Source organism: Salmo trutta, chromosome 16, assembly GCF_901001165.1.
Source record: "Salmo trutta chromosome 16, fSalTru1.1, whole genome shotgun sequence".
NCBI lineage: Eukaryota > Metazoa > Chordata > Actinopteri > Salmoniformes > Salmonidae > Salmo > Salmo trutta.
The window spans coordinates 2,936,470-2,959,959 of record NC_042972.1 but is presented as its reverse complement, the minus strand read 5'-3'; the positions used below and the strand labels follow the sequence as shown (position 1 = coordinate 2,959,959).

At 44.4% G+C, this 23,490-nt stretch overlaps 1 protein-coding gene and 1 long non-coding RNA gene across 4 annotated transcripts in view; both read right to left on the bottom strand.

Annotated features, from left to right (window-relative positions):
* The window catches only part of abhd6a (abhydrolase domain containing 6, acylglycerol lipase a), a 38,403-nt gene extending 15,224 nt beyond the window's left edge, over window positions 1–23,179 (bottom strand). For 2 of the 3 annotated variants that reach the window (XR_003867003.1, XM_029692758.1), the window contains exons 1-4: window positions 22,970–23,178; window positions 19,869–20,007; window positions 10,737–10,896; window positions 6,513–6,626 (exon numbers count right to left, since the gene is read on the bottom strand). Coding sequence is in view for 2 of the 3 variants with exons in the window: in XM_029692758.1 (XP_029548618.1) it covers window positions 6,513–6,626; window positions 10,737–10,896; window positions 19,869–19,987 (393 nt within the window). In the remaining variant the exon portion in view is untranslated. Of the gene's footprint in view, window positions 1–6,512; window positions 6,627–10,736; window positions 10,897–19,868; window positions 20,008–22,964 lie in introns of all 3 variants that reach the window. The other variant, XM_029692759.1, reaches the window with a different exon arrangement.
* On the bottom strand, window positions 7,952–9,513 carry LOC115149944 (uncharacterized). The gene is made up of 2 exons (XR_003867004.1): window positions 9,152–9,513; window positions 7,952–9,105 (listed from the first exon to the last, which is right to left on the bottom strand). It is a non-coding gene; the product is annotated as an uncharacterized LOC115149944 (long non-coding RNA).
* Window positions 23,180–23,490: the final 311 nt, after the last annotated feature.

Genomic DNA, 23,490 nt, shown 5'->3' with positions numbered 1-23,490 from the left:
TCAATCCTGATTAGCCTCCCGGTCCCTGCCACTGAAAAACATCCCCACAGCATGATGCTGCCACCACCATGCTTCACCTTTGGGATGGTGCCAGGTTTCCTCCAGACTTGATGCTAAAAGATAGTTGGACTTTCTTAGGGAACCCGCTCTCGAAATGGCACATTTCTCATCATTTTCGCCAGGCATAAATGGGACCCATGTTGTCCAAAAAGTTATACTTTTGATTTATCTGTCAATGAATTTTTTTCCCCCCCAAGAGTCTTCATGATCATCCAGGTGCTTTTTGGCAAACTTGAGTCAACCTTTTGGATGAGATGGGTCCCATTATGTCTGGAGAAAATCAAACCCTGCATTCCACAGTAAGAACCTCATACCAACGGTCCAGCATGGTGGTGGTAGTGTGATGGTTTGGGGATGCTTTGCTGCCTCAGGGCCTGGAGGACTTGCATGAATCCTGCCCTTTATCAGAGAATTCTACAGGAGAATGTCAGGCCATCTGTCTGTGAACTGAAGCTAAAGCCCAGCTGGGTCATGCATCGAGACAATGATCCAAAACACATAATCAAGTCTACATGAAAATGGTTAAAAAGCAACTCATTTAATATTTTGGAATGGCCTAGTTAAAGTCCAGACCTAATCCAATTTGAGATGTTGTGGCAGGCCCTGAAACGAGCAGTTCCTGTTTGAAAACCCACAAATGACCCCATTCTGCATGGAAGAGTGGGCCACAATTCTTCCACAGCAGTGTGAGAGACTGATCATCAACTACAGGAAGTGTTTGGTTGCAGTCGTTGCAGCTGAAGGTGGCAGAACCAGTTGAGTGTAAGGGGGGCAATTACTTTTTCACACTTGGGAATTGGTGGTTTTATAACTTTGTTAATGAAGTAAAACTATTTTTTGTTATTTGTAAACTCAGGTTCCCTTTATCTAATATTAGGTTTTGGTTGAAGATCTGATTGGCAAAAAAAAAATGGCGCCGAAGAACATGGCTGACGTTTTACATTCACTAATTGTGCAATTTTGTAAATTTTTAAGCGTTTTGCGTAATTTCTTTTTTTAACTTATTGTGTGGACATAATGTTGCTGCTACCGTCTCTTATGACCGAAAAAAAAAGCGATTACTCACCGCGGACTGGAAGAAACTTTTTCCTTTAACGAGTCCGACGAGAAGGACATCCTGGAACAGGCCCAGATCCACGCCTGAAGAAAAGAGGATATCCTGGAACAGGCCCAGATCCACGCCTGAAGAAAAGAGGATATCCTGGAACAGGCCCAGATCCACGCCTGAAGAAAAGAGGATATCCTGGAACAGGTCCAGATCCACGCCTGAAGAAAAGAGGATATCCTGGAACAGGCCCAGATCCACGCCTGAAGAAAAGAGGATATCCTGGAACAGGCCCAGATCCACGCCTGAAGAAAAGAGGATATCCTGGAACAGGCCCAGATCCACGCCTGAAGAAAAGAGGATATCCTGGAACAGGCCCAGATCCACGCCTGAAGAAAAGAGGATATCCTGGAACAGGCCCAAATCCACGCGTGAAGAAAAGAGGATATCCTGGAACAGGCCCAGATCCACGCGTGAAGAAAAGAGGATATCCTGGAACAGGCCCAGATCCACGCGTGAAGAAAAGACGCCGGAAAAGGGGACGCAGATTGGGGATTCTTCTGAGAAGCCGGAGGCGAGCGAGTAAACTCCCAATCCATTCTCCTTGTTAACGTGCTATTGATGACCTACTATTAAGATTATCCTACCAACGGGACATTAAAAACTGTCTTGAATCTTGTTTCACCGAGACGTGGCTGAACGAACAAACAGACAATATAGAGCTGGCGGGATGTTCCATGCACCGGCAGAACAGAGACGCTACCTCTGGTAAGACGAGGGGTGGGGGTGTGTGTCTTTCTGTCAATAACAGCTGGTGCGCGATGTGTAATATTAAAGAAGTCTTGAGGTATTGCTCACCTGAGGTAGAGTACCTCATGATAAGCTGTAGACCACACTATCTACCTAGAGAGTTCTCATCTGTATTATTCATAGCAGTCTATTTACCACCACAAAGCGAAGCTGGCACTAAGACGGCTCTCAACCAACTCTATAAGGCCATAAGCAAAGAAGAAAATGCTCACCCAGAAGCGGCGCTCCTAGTGGCCGGGGACTTTAACGCAGGCAAACTTAAAACAGTTTTACCAAATTTTTACCAGCATGTCACATGTGCAACCTTGAGGAATAAAAAAATCCAGTAGAATATGTTCCGGGATTCATCCAATGGCATTGAGGAATACACCACCTCAGTCATTGGCTTCATCAATAAGTGCATCGATGACGTTGTCCCCATAGTGACTGTACGTTCATATCCCAACCAGAAATCATGGATTACAGGCAACATCCGCATCAAGCTAAAGGCTAAAGCTGCCGCTTTCAAGGTGTGGGAGACTAATCCAGACGCTTATAAGAAATCCCTTTATGCCCTCAGACGAACCATCAAACAAGCAAAGCGTCAATACAGGATTAATATCTAATCCAACTACACCGGCTCTGACGCTCGTCGGATGTGGCAGGGCTTGAAAACTATTACGGACTACAAAGGGGATCCCAGACGCAAGCTGCCCAGTGACGTGAGCGTACCAGACGAGCTAAATGCCTTTTAGGCTCACTTCAAGGTAAGCAACACTGAAGCATGCACGAGAGCACCAGCTGTTCTGGACGACTGTGTGATAGCACTCTCGGTAGCCGATGTGAGAAAAACCTTTAAACAGGTCAACATTCACAGAGCTGCAGGACCAGATGGATTACCAGGACATGTACTCAAAGCATCCAACTGTCAAGTGTCTTCACTGACATTTTCAACCTCTCCCTGACCGAGTCTGTAATACCCACATGTTTCAAGCAGACCACCATAGTCCCCTGTGCCCAAGGAAGCGAAGGTAACCTGCCTAAATGACTACCGATGCGGTGATGGCTCAAATCAACACCATTATCCCAGAAACCCTAGACCCACTCCAATTTGCATACCATCCCAACAGATCCACAGATGATGCAATCTCAATCGCACTCCACACAGCCCTTTCCCACCTGGACAAAAGGAACACCTATGTGAGAATGCTGTTCATCGACTACAGCTCAGTGTTCAACACCATAGTGCCCACGAAGCCCATCACTAAGCTAAGGACTCTGGGACTAAGCACCTCCCTCTGCAACTGGATCCTGGACTTCCTGACGGGTCGCCCCCAGGTGGTAAGGGTAGGCAACAACACATCTGCCACGCTGATCCTTAACACAGGGTCCCCTCAGGGGTGTGTACTTAGTCCCCTCCTGTATTCCCTGTTCACCCACGACTGCGTGGCCAAACACGACTCCAACACCATCATTAAGTTTGACGATGACACAACAGTGGTAGGCCTGATCACCAACAACGATGAGACGGCCTATAGAGAGGAGGTCAGAAAACTGGCAGTGTGGTGCCAGGACAACAACCTCTCCCTCAATGTGAGCAAGACAAAAGAGCTGATCGTGGACTACAGGAAAAGGCGGACCGAATAGACTTCCATTAACATCGACGGGGTTGTAGTGGAGCGGGTCGAGAATTTCAAGTTCCTTGGTGTCCACATCACCAACGAACTATCATGGTCCAAACATACCAAGATAGTCGTGAAGAGGGCACGACAAAACCTTTCCCCCTCAGGAGACTGAAAAGATTTGGCATGGGCCCCCAGATCGTAAAAAGGTTCTACAGCTACACCATCGAGAGCACCCTGACCGGTTGCATCACCACCTGGTATGGCAACTGCTCGGCATCTGACCGTAAGGCGCTACAGAGGTTACCCGCAAAACACCAGTCTCAACGTCAACAGTGAAGAGGCGACTCCGGATGCTGGACTTCTAGGCAGAGTTCCTCTGCCCAGTGTCTGTGTTATTTTGCCCATCTAAATCTTTTCTTTTTATTGGCCAGTCTGAGATACGGCTTTTTCTTTTTGCAACTCTGCCTAGAAGGCAAGCATCCCAGAGTTGCTGCTTCACTGTTGACGTTGAGACTGGTGTTTTGTGGGTACTATTTAATGAAGCTGCCAGTTGAGGACTTGTGAGTCGTCTGTTTCTCAAACTAGACACTCTAATGTACTTGTCCTCTTGCTCAGTTGTGCACCGGGGCCTCCCGCTCTTTCTATTCTGGTTAGAGACAGTTTGCCATGTTCTGTAAAGGGAGTAGTACACAGCGTTGTAATCTTCAGTTTCTTGGCATTTTCTCACATGGAATAGCCTTCATTTCTCAGAACATGAATATACTGACGAGTTTCGTAAGAAAGGTCTTTGTTTCTGGCCATTTTGAGTCTATAATCGAACCCACAAATGCTGATGCTCCAGATACTCAACTAGTCTAAAGGCCAGTTTTATTGCTTCTTTAATCAGGACACAGTTTTCAGCTGTGCTAAGATAATGGCAAAAGGGTTTTCTAATGATCAATTAGCCTTTTAAAATGATAAACTTGGATTAGCTAACACAACGTGCCATTGGAACACAGGTTGCAGTAGATATGTAGATATTCCATAAAAATAAAAAAAATCTGCCGTTACCAGCTACAATAGACATTTACAACATTAATAAGGTCTACACTGTATTTATGATCAATTTTATGTTATTTTAATGGACCATTATTTTAGCTTTTCTTTCAAAAACAAGGACATTTCTAAGTGACCCCAAACTTTTGAACGGTGGTGTATGTGGTTATCTGAAGATGTTTTATTTTTTTTATTTCACCTTTATCTTTTTATTTTTATTTCACCTTATTTAACCAGGTAGGCTAGTTGAGAACAAGTTCTCATTTACAACTGCGACCTGGCCAAGATAAAGCAAAGCAGTGCGACACAAACAACAACACAGAGTTACACATGGAATAAACAAGCGTACAGTCAACAACACAATAGAAAAAAGAAAGTCTATATACAGTGTGTGCAAATGGAGTGAGGAGGTACGGCAATAAATAGGCCATAGTAGCGAAGTAATTACAATTTAGCAAATTAACACTGGAGTGATTGATGGGCAAGTAGAAATACTGGTGTGCAAAAGCAGAAAAGTAAATAAAAACAATACGGGGATGAGGTAGGTAGATTGGATGGGGTATTTACAGATGGACTATGTACAGCTGCAGCGATCGGTTAGCTGCTCAGATAGCTGATGTTTAAACTTAGTGAGGGAAATGTAAGTCTCCAGCTTCAGTGATTTTTGCAGTTCGTTCCAGTCACTGGCAGCAGAGAACTGGAAGGAAAGGCGGACAAAGGAGGTGTTGGCTTTGGGGATGACCAGTGAGATATACCTGCTGGAGCGCGTGCTGCGGGTGGGTGCTGCTATGATGACCAGTGAGCTGAGATAAGGTGGAGCTTTACCTAGCAAAGACTTATAGATGACCTTGAGCCAGTGGGTCTGGAGACGAATATGTAGCGAGGGCCAGCCGACGAGAGCATAGAGGTCGCAGTGGTGGGTAGTATATGGGGCTTTGGTGACAAAACGGATGGCACTGTGATAGACTGCATCCAGTTTGCTGAGTAGAGTGATAGAGGCTATTTTGTAAATGACATCGCCGAAGTCAAGGATCGGTAGGATAGTCAGTTTTACGAGGGTATGTTTGGCGGAGTGAGTGAAGGAGGCTTTGTTGCGAAATAGGAAGCCGATTTTAGATTTAATTTTGGATTGGAGATTTTTAATATGAGTCTGGACTGAGAGTTTAGTCTAGCCAGACACCTAGGTATTTGTAGTTGTCCACATATTCTAAGTCGGAACCGTCCAGAGTAGTGATGCTAGTCGGGCGGGCGGGTGCGGGCAGCGATCGGTTGAAAAGCATGCATTTAGTTTGACTAGCGTTTAAGAGCAGTTGGAGGCCACGGAAGGAGTGTTGTATGGCATTGAAGCTCGTTTGGAGGTTTGTTACCACAGTGTCCAAAGAAGGGCCAGATGTATACAGAATGGTGTCGTCTGCGTAGAGGTGGATCAGAGAATCACCAGCAGCAAGAGCGACATCATTGATGTATACAGAGAAAAGAGTCGGCCCGAGAATTGAACCGTGTGGCATCCCCATAGAGCCTGCCAGAGGTCCGGACAACAGGCCCTCCGATTTGACACACTGAACTCTATCAGAGAAGTAGTTGGTGAACCAGACGAGGCAGTCATTTGAGAAACCAAAGCTGTTGAGTCTGCCGATAAGAATACGGTGATTGACAGAGTCGATAGCCTTGGCCAGGTCGTACCTTGGCCTTGGCCAGGTACTTACTATGACTGTGATATATGGTTGTCCCACCTAGCTATCTGAAGATGAATGTACTGACTATGACAGAGATATGTGGTTGTCTCACCTAGCTAAAGAGTTTCTGCTAAATAAATAAATAGTAAATGTAAAATGTGATCTTGGTACAGTAACAGTATACGGTGTTTATAGTGGTGTAACGTGACGGAGAGCTTACAGAAGGAAAATGAATGTAATCAATCAATCAACCAATCAATCAATCAATCAATCAATCAGTACCTGTCGTATCCTCTTGACCTGTCCCTCTATGGAATAGTCTCTGGCATCGGTGCGGCTGGTGCCCTCGTGTCCGGGCATGTCAATGCACAGCAGGTGCTGGTGCTTGGGCAGAAACTACCGATAAACAGCACAGTTAACACCCCAACCACACTGTCTATCTACTACAGATAAAGATAAACAGCACAGTTAACACCCCAACCACACTGTCTATCTACTACAGATAAAGATAAACAACATAGTTAACACCTAAACCACACTGTCTATCTACTACAGATAACTGTGCTGTTTATCTTTATCTGTAGTAGATAGACAGTGTGGTTTAGGTGTTAACTGTGCTGTTTATCTTTAACACCCCAACCACACTGTCTATCTACTACAGATAAAGACATACAGCACAGTTAACACCTAAACCACACTGTCTATCTACTACAGATAAAGATAAAACAGTTAACACAGTTATATTCAAGGTACATTACAGTTAAAAATGACAAACATTCCTCGAGTCTACATATCCTGTCTACTTTATCCATTAATGATCCTTATCCTGTTATTGCACTAACATTGTATTAGCGCATTACGTTATTTAGTAGGTGTTAACATAGCATTGTTACTGTAGTAATTACATCGTTACAAAAGGTATAAGAGCAATGTAAACATGACTGTTCACCAGTGTTGTAGTCGAGTCACTAAACCTTGAGGTCGAGTCCCCTGTGCTCGAGTCTGAGTCACTATGGCTGAGTCCAAGTCAGAGTCACCAATGCTCGAGTCAAGAGTCCCTATGACTAAAGTCCGAGTCCCAGCGCTCCAGTCATGGGTCCCAGTGCGAGTCCTGGTCCCAGTGCTCCAGTCTGAGCTACTGGGACTGAGACCTCGTCCCAGTCTGAGTCACTGGATCTGAGTCCTAGTCCCAGTGCTCCAGTCTGAGTCACTGGGTCTGAGTCCTAGTCCCCAGTGCTCCAGTCTGAGTCACTGGGTCTGAGTCCTAGTCCCCAGTGCTCCAGTCTGAGTCACTGGGTCTGAGTCCTAGTCCCAGTGCTCCAGTCTGAGTCACTGGGTCTGAGTCCTAGTCCCCAGGGCTCCAGTCTGAGCTACTGGGACTGAGACCTCGTCCCAGTCTGAGTCACTGGATCTGAGTCCTAGTCCCTGTGCTCCAGTCTGAGTCACTGGATCTGAGTCCTAGTCCCAGTGCTCCAGTCTGAGTCACTGGGTCTGAGTCCTAGTCCCAGTCTGAGTCACTGGATCTGAGTCCTGGTCCCAGTGCTCCAGTCTGAGTCACTGGATCTGAGTCCTAGTCCCAGTGCTCCAGTCTGAGTCACTGGGTCTGAGTTCAATATTAATGTGGTATTTTCTGTTGGTTTATGTGCAGATAAAAAAAAAACTTTTGAAAGGAAAATGAATGATTCAGTGTTCTTTAGACATATTTGGCATTTTGGTTAGTGTTTTTTTTTTTTTTTTGGTCACTTGCTAGCCGGATGCTAGTCTGCTGCTACATTTACGCTTCTTTTGATTTGGTAGAGGAAATCCGCCTAGCAACAACTAGTGGTGGGCTGGCGGGAAGACTTTCATGTGAGTATTGAAGTTAGGCAAAGATTTTCCTCCTTCCCCAATGGTCATAATTGCCTTCAATATCCAACAGCCTATGAAAACAAATAAGTCTCCTTCGTACACAGGCTCACACATTTTTATTTTAACGTTCAATAGTTATGTCAAATCAATAATGATGTTTTGAAGGGATGAATGGTCTCTCGATGGACTTGGCTATTTCTCCTGTCAGATTATTAGTTGTAATAATTCTAACATGCTCTCAGCTACTTTCTTTGTGATTGCCCACTGATATTTGTAGTTTAAAAACATATCCAGATTGGTCAGAACCTGGCTGTTGGACTGGTCAGAACCTGGTTATGGACCTGGCTATGGGATGCAGGGGGGAGACTAGTCAGAACCTGGCTGTGGGACTGGTCAGAACCTGGCTGTGGGACTGGTCAAAACCTGGTTATGGACCTGGCTATGGGATGCAGGGGGGAGACTAGTCAGAACCTGGCTATGGACCTGGCTGTGGGACTGGTCAGAACCTGGCTGTGGGACTGGTCAGAACCTGGCTGTTGGACTGGTCAGAACCTGGTTATGGACCTGGCTATGGGAAGCAGGGGGGAGACTAGTCAGAACCTGGCTGTGGACCTGGCTATGGGATGCAGGGGGGAGACTAGTCAGAACCTGGCTGTGGACCTGGCTGTGAGACTGGTCAGAACCTGGCTGTGGACCTGGCTATGGGATGCAGGGGGGAGACTAGTCAGAACCTGGCTGTGGACCTGGCTATGGGATGCAGGGGGGAGACTAGTCAGAACCTGGCTGTGGGACTGGTCAGAACCTGGCTGTGGGATGCAGGGGGGAGACTGGTCAGAACCTGGCTGTGGGATGCAGGGGGGAGACTGGTCAGAACCTGGCTGTGGGACTGGTCAGAACCTGGCTGTGGGACTGGTCAGAACCTGGCTGTGGGACTGGTCAGAACCTGGCTGTGGGATGCAGGGGGGAGACTGGTCAGAACCTGGCTGTGGACCTGGCTATGGGATGCAGGGGGGAGACTAGTCAGAACCTGGCTGTGGACCTGGTCAGAACCTGGCTGTGGGACTGGTCAGAACCTGGCTGTGGGACTGGTCAAAACCTGGCTGTGGGACTGGTCAAAACCTGGCTGTGGGACTGGTCAAAACCTGGCTGTGGGACTGGTCAAAACCTGGCTGTGGGACTGGTCAAAACCTGGCTGTGGGACTGGTCAAAACCTGGCTGTGGGACTGGTCAAAACCTGGCTGTGGGACTGGTCAGAACCTGGCTGTGGGACTGGTCAGAACCTGGCTGTGGGACTGGTCAGAACCTGGCTGTGGGACTGGTCAGAACCTGGCTGTGGGACTGGTCAGAACCTGGCTGTGGGACTGGTTTAATTTCTTGTTACTTTTATTTGTTATTCTTATCCGTATTTTTAAAAAACTGCATTGTTGGTTAGGTGCTCGTAAGTAAGCATTTCAATGTTGTATTCTGCGCATGTGACTAATAAAATTTGATTTGATGACCAGCTGATCAAATCAAATGTTATTTGTCACGTGGGCGGATGTTGTGGGGCGGATGATGTGGGGCGGATGTTGTGGGGCGGATGATGTGGGGCGGATGTTGTGGGGCGGATGATGTGGGGCGGATGATGTGGGGCGGATGATGTGGGGCGGATGATGTGGGGCGGATGTTGTGGGGCGGATGTTGTGGGGCGGATGTTGTGGGGCGGATGATTGTGGGGCGGATGATGTGGGGCGGATGATGTGGGGCGGATGATGTGGGGCGGATGATGTAGGGCGGATGATGTGGGGCGGATGATGTGGGGCGGATGATGTGGGGCGGATGATGTGGGGACACAAGTACTACAACACTGCTGTTTACTATGTTCACTGTATGGTCTGATGTACGATGGTACTGTTTACTATGTTCACTGTATGGTCTGATGTACTATGGTACTGTTTACTATGTTCACTGTATGGTCTGATGTACTATGGTACTGTTTACTATGTTCACTGTATGGTCTGATGTACTATGGTATTGTTTACTATGTTCACTGTATGGTCTGATGTACTATGATACTGTTTACTATGTTCACTGTATGGTCTGATGTACTATGATACTGTTTACTATGTTCACTGTATGGTCTGATGTACTATGGTACTGTTTACTATGTTCACTGTATGGTCTGATGTACTATGGTACTGTTTACTATGTTCACTGTATGGTCTGATGTACGATGGTACTGTTTACTATGTTCACTGTATGGTCTGATGTACGATGGTACTGTTTACTATGTTCACTGTATGGTCTGATGTACGATGGTACTGTTTACTATGTTCACTGTATGGTCTGATGTACTATGGTACTGTTTACTATGTTCACTGTATGGTCTGATGTACTATGGTACTGTTTACTATGTTCACTGTATGGTCTGATGTACTATGGTACTGTTTACTATGTTCACTGTATGGTCTGATGTACGATGATCACTGTATGGTCTGATTTCAGGTAGACATTATCTGTGATATTTAGCAGACACTCAAAGCGACTTAAAGTGAGTGTATTTTTAGTAAATGTGATTCCTGCAAAATGTGTGCAAGGTTGTCCTATGGTTGTCCTATGGCTGTCCTATGGTTGTCCTATGGCTGTCCTATGGCTGTCCTATGGCTGTCCATACTGTACCTTAGCCACAGGCAGCCACATGTCCTTGTTAGCAGAAAAGCCGTGGAGCATGAGAATAGAGGGGCGGCCTGGACCAGGCTTCCCTCTGTGGGAGTAACAGAACCGGTAACCTCTGTTCTCAGAGTAGACAACCTGCAGGCCCAGCCGGCGACGCCAGTACCTGATACGGGGGGAGACAGTCATGGGTCAGTTAGCTAGTTGGGAGAAAGATAGAACATAGTGTCTTTCTATTTGTCATTAACTGACTCTAACAGTAAAAACAACAGTATGTGCAGTAGGGAAACCCCCCCCAACAATGGACATAAAGGGCTTGTCGAGTATTCCCCCCCATGGACATAAAGGGCTTGTCGAGTATTCCCCCCCAACAATGGACATAAAGGGCTTGTCGAGTATTCCCCCCCAACAATGGACATAAAGGGCTTGTCGAGTATTCCCCCCCCAACAATGGACATAAAGGGCTTGTCGAGTATTCCCCCCCAACAATGGACATAAAGGGCTTGTCGAGTATTCCCCCCCAACAATGGACATAAAGGGCTTGTCGAGTATTCCCCCCCAACAATGGACATAAAGGGCTTGTCGAGTAACCCCCCCATGGACATAAAGGGCTTGTCGAGTATTCCCCCCCAACAATGGACATAAAGGGCTTGTCGAGTATTCCCCCCCAACAATGGACATAAAGGGCTTGTCGAGTAACCCCCCCATGGACATAAAGGGCTTGTCGAGTATTCCCCCCCAACAATGGACATAAAGGGCTTGTCGATTATCTCCCCCCATGGACATAAACCACACAGATTCAGCAGTGTTTATTATAGGCGTCCACGACAGGGATTTTTCCAGTGTATTTTAGCAACAGTGGGTAGCTTCCTTCGTTAGCAAGAAGCGCGAGTCATCAAGACGATGGTTGAATATGGCGCTGTTCAGCAGTGAAAACCTACTAGGATCGATTTCAGCAGTTGACAAATGAAGAAGAAAGGTCTGTTTTCTGTCTGTTGTCCCAACGAAAGACATTCCCTTTATTGAAAGACTTGGTTGCGCCAGCTAAACTTGACTGATCTGAAGGAATTGCTACAAGTGTACAAGAGATTTTTTTTTAATCGGCAGAGAGATTTACTTTTCGTAACCGTAAGCAGCTTGTTGGTGAAACGCTTTATGAGTACATTACTGCCATTGGAAGAACAGCGAGGGACGCGAGGTAAGCAACCCCACTACGCAACGATGACGAGGAGAGAGACTCCAGCTCAACGATGACGAGGAGAGAGACTCCAGCTCAACGATGACGAGGAGAGAGACTCCAGCTCAACGATGACGAGGAGAGAGACTCCAGCTCAACGATGACGAGGAGAGAGACTCCAGCCCAACGATGACGAGGAGAGAGACTCCAGCCCAACGATGACGAGGAGAGAGACTCCAGCTCAACGGAGTGTCACCGAAGCAATGGGAGAGGACATTCAGCGGGGGGGGGGCGTTATAAGGAGTCCCAGTGTCGTTTCTGCAAGAAAAGTGGACATTTGGAAAGAGCCTGAAAGAAGAAGGGCTCTGCTGAAAAGCACGAGTCAGCAGCTCAGTGAGAGGTCTACGCCCCAGACATCACACTCGAAGAGTGGACAAGAAGTGAACTTGATTGACAAAAGGAGAAGAAGAGTGCCTAGGAGCTGTGTCTTGGTTGTGGACAGCAGCAGAGGACAAAACTGAATTAGGGCCTCTTCAATGTGAAAGCTGATAGAGTATGTGAAACCATCATGCAACGGTCCAGGGTAATGGAGTGAAACCATCATGCAATGGTCCAGGGTAATGGAGTGAAACCATAATATAATGGTCCAGGGTAATGGAGTGAAACCATCATGCAATGGTCCAGGGTAATGGAGTGAAACCATCATGCAATGCTCCAGGGTGTCATGACGTTGGCCTGTGGGTAAGGTTTATGACCCCCCCATAAATACCTTTCTCCCTTCCCCTCTCTTACTGACCCTACTGAAGGACTGCTGTCCTGTTAAATATAGAGAGTCTGGGAACATCAAACAAATGGGGAAAGGAACCATATTTTGGTAATAAAACCAGTGAGAAATATGCTTTGGAACGTAATGAGTATGTATGTCCGTTCATTGTTATCTGTGACATTATGACTGATGACAGGACGACATAAACTGTACCTGGGAAAGTATACACCCTCTAGTTATCAGAGTCACATGGAATTGTTATGCAATTGAAATGTTTGATATTGAAATTGTTTGTTAGGAGATTAAATGTAAGTTTAGCTTCCAAATGAGAGATTTGGGTTTTCATAAGGAAAGTGCCCTGCTTGATCAGTGGCCCACCCCTGTGAAGAGACAGGGGTTATAAACGATGAAACACCTCCTTCCCTCCTCTCCACTATATAAGCCTTTGACGAAAAGATAACCAGGTTGTTCCAGTACGGGAGGTCTGCAGCCTCTACGTTAGAAGGACACACATGTCAAGAACAGAACTAAGCCAACCTCGGCGTGAGCTATGGTATGAACTGGTATGAACTTTGAGCTTATTCACTACAGAAGTGATACTTCCTAGCCGTTGAGTTAGCAGCTGCCGCTGTAGACGTGGGCTAGGAAAGGACAGACGACGGATCCAGTCTAACAAACAGACGAAGATACCACCACGTATCCAATTTACCACCAGAGACATTCTTCCGAGGACAGGAAGATCTGTTGGCCAATCCGGCCAGCATCTACGACCAATCTACCGAAGCGCAGCTCAGAGTAAATATTTATTGCATTTTCCTTTTCCAAATGGGCGGTAATTTAGAATGCATAAGATACTGTATTTACGATAGCATAGCTGCTGTTTCTTTGTTCCTAAGTCTTCCCACTCTCTTTTATTCAAGCCCAACCCCCTTTCCTTTGTGTAACCAGGTTCCGTCCACCGGGACGTTTTCTGTATGACATCATTGGTATTCTGTGTATTTGTAATTCTGTGTGATTAGTTAGATATTTAGTAAATAAATAATTAAACCCAATTTTGTATTGCTGATTCAACTTGTTAGCCAGGGTTCGTGAAGATAACCAAGAATTTACAACTTTCATTATGAGACTGAAAATAAGTTAAGGGTTAATATTGACTGCTATCGATGTAAAATATTACAAAGTATTTTAAGAGTTTATTCGGAAGATAACAGCTCTATAAACGTTCTTCCGTGGTGCCCCGACTTTCTAGTTAATTACATTTACATGATTAGCTTAATCAGGTAATATTAATTACAGAGAAATCATTTTATAAGTTAGCATGTCATATCACTTACCGGCATAGCCAAAGACACGACAAGGGTAATGGAGTGAAACCATCATGCAATGGTCCAGGGTAATGGAGTGAAACCATCATGCAATGGTCCAGGGTAATGGAGTGAAACCATCATGCAATGGTCCAGGGTAATGGAGTGAAACCATCATGTAATGGTCCAGGGTAATGGAGTGAAACCATCATGTAATGGTCCAGGGTAATGGAGTGAAACCATAATGTTATGGTCCAGGGTAATGGAGTAAAACCACCATGTAACGTTCCAGGGTAATGGAGTGAAACCATAAGATTAAATCTGATCATATGTGATCTACTTAAAGCTACTCTGACTTCGAAAGGCTTTGCATATTAAACATTGGCAATAAATAGTCCCCAGTCCTCCAAATCACTCACACACACACACTCTCACTCACTCACTCACTCACTCACTCACTCACTCACTCACTCACTCTCACTCACAGACAGACAGACAGAGAGGACGACACAACAGAACGAGAGTGGAGTTTGACCTCTAAACTACTGCAATATGAAAATAGCTCTGGTGATTCCGCTTCCCCCGGGATAGACTGACTTAAGGAAAGTGTGTGTGTGTGTGTGCGTGTGTGTGTACAATGTTCATCTAAGATCGTACTATTGACCTTGGATGAGTGATTCAACACAACACTCCCAGCCAGAGCCAAGTCCCCAAAGCAGACTTAGTGACAGGATCATGACGGACAGGACAGCTAGTGGGGCCTCTCTGCTCTATCTAGTCAGTCCACAGAAGGTAATTCTACTGAACAAATGCCCTAACTTAATTTGACTCATTTTTACAAAACAGGAAAATAATCCCGCAGCAACAGGAAATGTGAATTATAATGAATGGACATTTTTGTTGGAGTTGCTCGATTTTTTTCATTAGGTCAAATCAAGTCAGAAATGTATAAGTGGAAATTACAAACTTTATGATTATTATTTTTTATTGAACCTTTATTTAACTAGGCAAGTCAGTTAAGAATAAATTCTTATTTACAATGACGGCCTACCGGGGAACAGTGTCTTGTTCAGGGGCAGAAAGACAGCTCGGGGATTCGATCCAGCAACCTTTCAGTTATTGGCCCAAAGCACTAGGCTACCTGCCACCTTTTAAAACCTCGAACACAGTACAATCTTGCATTTCTACGACAACAGGGAGAATCAAATTAAGATATGGCATCTGTACTCCTTTGTATTGCCTTCAGATAATACTGTGTTGCTCCATGCTCTGGGTGGCCTTTACTCCACTAGATTAGAAATAAGGCAAAGGTAATGGTTGAGTATTGTCAAGGGTAGAAATAGGAAACAAATCACTATGGGAACTCCCCAAATTCTATGTAACAAACACATCAAATTCCACCCATGTCAAAATGACTTCACTTTGGGAAATCTGTCTCCCCACCCCAATTCCACCCCCTGGGTACAGTACTATAACAACAACTAAAATAGGAAGAATAGACAAACGGTCGTTGTGTACAGAATCAGAATGTTAGGGATGGATCTACATTTACATAATGGGTAGCTGGAAAATGTGGGGAGGGTCATACGCTTTTAACATTTCTGTCAAGGGGACGGTTTAGTATTTCGTTAATCTAGTCCAAGGGGACCCTTGTGGCTCAGTTGGTAGAGCATGGTGTTTGCAACGCCAGGGTTGTGGGTTCGATTCCCACGGGGGACCAGTACGGGGGAAAAAATATAAAAAATAATGAATTGAAATGTATGCATTCACTACTGTAAGTCGCTCTGGATAAGAGCGTCTGCTAAATGACTAAAATGTGTAAATAAAACTAGGCTGCATTAGGGCTGTGGCGGTCACGAAATTACGTCAGCCAGTGATCGTAATGAAAATAACTGTTGGTCTCACGGAAATTGACCGTTAATTAACATAAACACATTCAGCATCTCATGCCTACAAGCCACTGATGCAGACCTTTGGAACATCTATATTCTAATAAATCCATGAAATACAGCCTACACCTTCACAATAAATCCATTGTTTATTTTAGACAGGTCTAAAGAAACATGATATGAAGAAAATGTAGTCTATTTCAGAAGAACAGAACAGCATTCTCTGAGTTGTCCTGATGTTAGGTCCTGATGTGGCTGTGCCAAATGGCTGTGGGCTATGCTGGTTCATTTAGCAGACTAGATTTGCTTAGAATTCCGTGGCATTATTTTAAAGCATGAAGAATACAATTGAACAAAGCTGAATAAAATATAAATATTTTCTCCAAACGATTTGAGGGAGTGCTCACATGTTGCTGTTCTGTGTTGAGTGGTTAACAAAGAAATAGGTCCTCCTATATGCTTAATTTAGAGTTATTAATGTAACTTTAGTTGTTCTACAAACGTTGGGCTATATGTTTTGATTAATACATTGTAAGGCTGCATGATGAGACTAATGATGATTTGAAAAAAGTCGCTTGAAAAGGCATGAGCTCTGCTTTGTTTTTTTGCGCAGGCTGTACACACTTAATCAGTCTCTCATTCACAATTTGACAAGTACTTGATAATGCCTCGAATTTCACGGCAGCATCCCCTTTATGGCCGTAATGCACCCTAAAAAAATCTGTTCTTCACATTACAAGCGCAGCAATGCACACATGGCAGTAGGCTATAAGAGCAAACGTTCCATTAGCGAAAACACCATTATCCAAAGTAAACGCAAATGTGATTATGTGTAACCGATGTGAAATGGCTAGCTAGTTAGCAGTGGTGCGCGCTAATAGCGTTTCAATCGGTGACGTCACTCGCTCTGAGACCTGAAGTATTTGTTCCCCTTGCTCTGCAAGGGCCGCGGCTTTTGTGGCGCGATGGGTAACGATGCTTCGTGGGTGTCAGTTGTTGATGTGTGCAGAGGGTCCCTGGTTCAAGCCCAGGTCGGGGCGAGAAGAGGGACAGAAGCTATACTGTTACATATGCATGTAATACTTTTATTATAAAGGGGCATTTTTATGGTGAAAATGATCTTCCCCAAACTTGAAACTCACTCTGCTTATGTATCCCAGTTAGGCTCTAAACCCCTTGTAAAGCGGATTAATGTGTTTCATTTTAAAAATAAGTTATTTGGTCACTTTAGTTGTGATACAAACTTCATCAAAACATATAGGCCTATGGAGTAAGGCTACATGAGGTGTGCAACTATGATTCGAAAAAGTCACACCTGTGAATGATGCTGGGCATCATTTACAAGTGATATTAGCTTATCACTTGTGAATTATATACTATTTCACCCATCAAACTATTCTTGATTTAATCTTGTCTTTACATATACTAAATAATATGTGTCTCGAAACAGGGACAGCGGAAAAACATGTAATCTATGAACTTACATAGCGAATAGAGGACACTTTTCCCGAGATTCATTATCATGCCAGCCAGGTCAGCTATACTCCTGTTGTAAAGACAAGCAATGTGCTTAATATTAGGAAAGTTGAGAAATAAATATAGTAGGCCAAGTCTATAGAAAGCTGATGGGAGCCTCCTCTTTTTAGTAGAGGCCATCACTCTGTTTTCTCACGCAATTGCATAGAATATAGAAATGTTACGCAACATGAGCTCATGGGCTCTCATGAAGTGTTTGATTAGATTTTCCATTACATTTGCATTGATGTCAGAGTGATTAGAAGGACAATAGAGTGCTGTGTACCAGGCAGTTAGCAAGTTTGGTAGGCTACTAATGATCATCGGCAGCTTCAGAGCTTGGAGAAGACTAATTATCGTGACTAAATGTGGAATTTGACTGCCTTCATAACTCGTGACCGCCGGTGTGGCGGCTGCCCTAGGCTGCATTGCACACTGTAATTGATATTCCAACCCTGAGCCTGCTCTGCTCTTGCTGATCCAACAGGTTATTGTGAGCTGTCTAATTAACCTAACTAAGTTCAGGAGGAGAGTCATATGCTTCTTCATTATTTACATTTTATCTCGTCTAAAAAAATGCACTCTAGCCTGTATGTTCTGTTCAGTTTGAGCAGAAGAGCGCGAAGGTGAGAAGGAGGACCGGAGGTCAACTTTGATAGCGTGCTACTACTATAATAGAATATTATTAAAAACAATATGTTTCCTGCCCCATGATGTATTTATCAGAGTTATTGACTTCACGATAAGCCAGATTCTGCTAACTTACACTGTGATGCTGAAACACAATAAGCCAGATTCTGCTAATTTACACTGTGATGCTGAAACACAATAAGCCAGATTCTGCTAATTTACACTGTGATGCAAAAAAACACAATAAGCCAGATTCTGCTAACTTACACTGTGATGCTGAAACACAATAAGCCAGATTCTGCTGACTTACACTGTGATGCTGAAACACGATAAGCCAGATTCTGCTGACTTACACTGTGATGCTGAAACTTGAAGCAGCAGTCACGGCACAATCAATCAGAAATGGACATCTCATGGTGCTGAAAGACACATTCCAGTAGGCATAACCGATTTCAACGTCTTCATTTTAATTACTAAAAAACAAGATGGCTTTGTGTAGGAGTCTATTTCTTCCTATTTAAGAAGTAAGAGTTAGGCCTACATGTTTGACAGATGAAATTAGGCTAAAGGCTGCTGTATCAATAGATTTGTCATCCAATTCCTCCACCCACTCTTTAAAATAGCCTTCCTCCAGTGTCAGTGAAGGGCTGTTAAGTTAAAACCAGGACCTGAACGGAGCAGGTATGAAACCAGGACCTGAACGGAGCAGGTATGAAACCAGGACCTGAACGGAGCAGGTATGAAACCAGGACCTGAACGGAGCGGGTATGAAACCAGGACCTGAACGGAGCGGGTATGAAACCAGGACCTGAACGGAGCGGGTATGAAACCAGGACCTGAACGGAGCGGGTATGAAACCAGGACCTGAACGGAGCGGGTATGAAACCAGGACCTGAACGGAGCGGGTATGAAACCAGGACCTGAACGGAGCGGGTATGAAACCAGGACCTGAATGGAGCGGGTATGAAACCAGGACCTGAATGGAGCGGGTATGAAACCAGGACCTGAATGGAGCGGGTATGAAACCAGGACCTGAATGGAGCGGGTATGAAACCAGGACCTGAATGGAGCGGGTATGAAACCAGGACCTGAATGGAGCGGGTATGAAACCAGGACCTGAATGGAGCGGGTATGAAACCAGGACCTGAATGGAGCGGGTATGAAACCAGGACCTGAACGGAGCGGGTATGAAACCAGGACTTGAACGGAGCGGGTATGAAACCAGGACTTGAACGGAGCGGGTATGAAACCAGGACTTGAACGGAGCGGGTATGAAACCAGGACTTGAACGGAGCAGGTATGAAACCAGGACTTGAACGGAGCGGGTATGAAACCAGGACTTGAACGGAGCGGGTATGAAACCAGGACTTGAACGGAGCGGGTATGACAGGGTGTTCCATAGGCCTTCCTTTATTAAAGACAGGCTTACCACTCGTTAACTTAAGATTTTGGAGAAAATCAATCTGATTATATTAAAGTGATCTATAACAGCGGTTTGGAACGCGACGCTTTATGATACAAACCAGCTGTTTGGGAAAGAGGTTGACTCCAAAACATATAGGGATATAATTGTTTAGTTTCTTTGACATTCAGGAAGTCTTGCTGATCCAACAGGTTATTGTGAGCTGTCTAATTAACCTAACTAAGTTCAGGAGGAGAGTCATATGCTTCTTCATTATTTACAGGTAGGCCTAAATGGTAGATATGTTCTCTGCTATCCACTTAATCTTTGAATCATTATTTTGGGTATAGGGGTCACTTGTTTTGTTTTTTTCAAGCGTTCAGGGAGGGTTTAGGTAAAATATATTTTGCTTAAGGGACGGCAAACCATTTTCACTCCCTTAGTGCAGTTCTTACCAGTTATAGACATGGATGATAGCTGCAGGCCACATGTAGAATGAGGCAAAGAAGGCCAGGATAGGGATGACTAGAGTTCCTCCCGCCAGGACAAACATGTTCACCACGTCTACATCCATGGCTGTAGCGCTGCAGTTACCTGCAACAACACACAGTTATAAACACCTGCAACATGAGCCAGTTAAACATATTAACACCTGCAACATGAACCAGTTAAATATTAACACCTGCAACATGAACCAGTTAAACATTAACACCTGCAACATGAACCAGTTAAACATATTAACACCTGCAACATGAGCCAGTTAAACATTAACACCTGCAACATGAGCCAGTTATACATTAACACCTGCAACAACACACAGTTATAAACACCTGCAACATGAGCCAGTTAAACATATAAACACCTGCAACATGAACCAGTTAAACATTAACACCTGCAACATGAGCCAGTTAAACATTTACACCTGCAACATGAACCAGTTAAACATATAAACACCTGCAACATGAGCCAGTTAAACATATTAACACCTGCAACATGAGCCAGTTAAACACATTAACACCTGCAACATGAACCACTTAAACATTAACACCTGCAACATGAGCCAGTTAAACACATTAACACCTGCAACATGAGCCAGCACGCATTTCTCTTACTCTAACAGTATAAAGCGCTGTGTTCTCCAAACAACTATTGGCTTTTTCTTCTGTCTGTAAAGAAACAGGGCGGGGTATCTGTTAAACTGCCCAACGATTGGATTAGAAGAAGCCACTCTGCGTCTTCCCCAGACAGACACACGCGCATCTCTAATTCAGTCACTCATCTCTGGGCACAAGTCACCCATTCTCCAAACATTGTGTATGAATCAGAATCCTTAGCTAGTCATTGTTGTTAAATCTGGTTGTTTTAGTCAGTCAGTCTACTTGGCTGAGGCCATATGGTTGTTTTAGTCAGTCTACTTGGCTGAGGCCATATGGTTGTTTTAGTCAGTCTACTTGGCTGAGGCCATATGGTTGTTTTAGTCAGTCTACTTGGCTGAGGCCATATGGATTGTTTTAGTCAGTCTACTTGGCTGAGGCCATATGGATTGTTTTAGTCAGTCTACTTGGCTGAGGCCATATGGATTGTTTTAGTCAGTCTACTTGGCTGAGGCCATATGGATTGTTTTAGTCAGTCTAGTTTGTCTGCTTGATATTATTAGTTATTCAGGCCCAGGCATTTTTACTGAGCGACTGATCACTAGAAAATACAATGACAAATGCAGATTATTTTGATTGCATAAAATGTCAGGAGTGAAGTTTTGCTCCTCTAAAGCGAACCAATATATAGGTCAAGTGATTTACCCTACCTTCATCTAAATGTGTCTGGAGTAAATGCAGGCAGTAGTAGCCAGCCATGCATTAGGCTATTTATTAACGACGTGCTCTGTGGTGAACTCTGAGTGATAGAGCAGTATTGTTAGTGAAGAAACACAAGCCACATCCTTCCTAACTTCCTACCGGCTTTACAAGCCCTAAGAAACAGTCCTGAACCTAGTTTTACAGTCCATGGTAGCAGCAACAGTCCTGAACCTAGTTTACAGTCCATGGTAGCAGCAACAGTCCTGAACATAGTTTTACAGTCCATGGTAGCAACAACAGTCCTGAACCTAGTTTACAGTCCATGGTAGCAGCAACAGTCCTGAACCTAGTTTACAGTCCATGGTAGCAGCAACAGTCCTGAACATAGTTTACAGTCCATGTTGGCAGCAACAGTCCTGAACCTAGTTTACAGTCCATGGTAGCAGCAACAGTCCTGAACCTAGTTTACAGTCCATGGTAGCAGTAACCGTCCTGAACCTAGTTTACAGTCCATGGTAGCAGCAACAGTCCTGAACCTAGTTTACAGTCCATGGTAGCAGCAACAGTCCTGAACCTAGTTTACAGTCCATGGTAGCAGTAACAGTCCTGAACCTAGTTTACAGTCCATGGTAGCAGCAACAGTCCTGAACCTAGTTTTACAGTCCATGGTAGCAGTAACAGTCCTGAACCTAGTTTACAGTCCATGGTAGCAGAAACAGTCCTGAACCTAGTTTTACAGTCCATGGTAGAAACAACAGTCCTGAACCTAGCTTACAGTCCATGGTAGAAACAACAGTCCTGAACCTAGCTTACAGTCCATGGTAGAAACAACAGTCCTGAACCTAGTTTACAGTCCATGGTAGAAACAACAGTCCTGAACCTAGCTTACAGTCCATGGTAGAAACAACAGTCCTGAACCTAGTTTACAGTCCATGGTAGCAGCAACAGTCCTGAACCTAGTTTACAGTCCATTGTAGCAGCAACAGTCCTGACCATAGATTACAGTCCACCCTAATCATTACAGTCCACCCTAGTCATTACAGTCCACCCTAGTCTTAACACACACACACACACAGTAGAGGTGGGTCTTCAGGTGAACGGAGATAATTAGAGCAGAGATCCTACAGCAGCATACACTGCAGTAGTGCATCTCATACAGGACTCCCAAATGGCACCCTATTCCTAAAAGTAGTGCACTATGTAAGGGAATTAGGGTGCCATTTGAGTTTAGTTATGTAAAAAGGGTCAGCTCCGAGCAGACCATTAAGAGCCAAATGACATCAATTGGAAACTGCAGTAATTCACCATTCAGGAGACTGTGGAGTGTATTCACCCAATCCCCCTAGGGGTGTCGACTGTCTATTGTTCTGCATAGGGACTGCTGACTCATTTTTCAGGACACACTATGAAATTATTACGTATAGCACAGCCTCACAATTTCCCAATAAAAACGATTGAAAACAAAATAATTATGTTACTTTCTGTTTGTTTTTTTTACACATCAGACACACACAGATAAAAATCAGATCAGGTGCCGGAAAATAGCCAATAGCCAGAAAAACACCCACGGTCGTTATAATAGAGCTCACTAATATCCTTATTCGCTAATGTGGTAGGCTAATCAGTAGGCTAATCGGCCATCTTTAAAATGTCAACTTTCAGGTGAATAGGCTAGTTTTTTCTGGCCGGCCATAGAATCTGGCTACACAGTATCAAATGCATGCAATTAATGGCTATAGTCAGTTGTATGGTTACCGTACTGTATGTAGGCTAGACTTCGGGTTGTTACAATGAAACGCTCCTCTCGTTCTCTCCCTCTCTTCTCTTCCTGCCGCCGAACCTGATCAATCAAAGTCTTTCTCCGAAAATACCCGAGTAATCTTCACCGAAAGGCTGCATTTCTATCAGCTGACTCTTCACCTAGAGATGTCATGAAGCAATGGTCACTGAGAGATGTAACGACGTTTCATCTATCTTAAAGGGAAGGACGATAAAAGCAACAAAAAATACATAAAATGACTGCCGACAACAAGTCAAGGAAACGGAAGCTCGACCAATTTTTATTTTTAATTTGTTTAATTTTTTGGAAGCTCGACCAGTAGAGAGGGAGATAGATCCACTTTTATGTAAGTGCTTGACTGAAGAGGGTCGTCAGAGAACAGCCAAAGCCAGTGACATTAATGCACTGTCTCAAACACAGATACAATTTAAATACGGGGAAATGTATTTGTGAATGTTTATTTAAATTATGTAGTATACCAGACACCTACTTATATTTTAT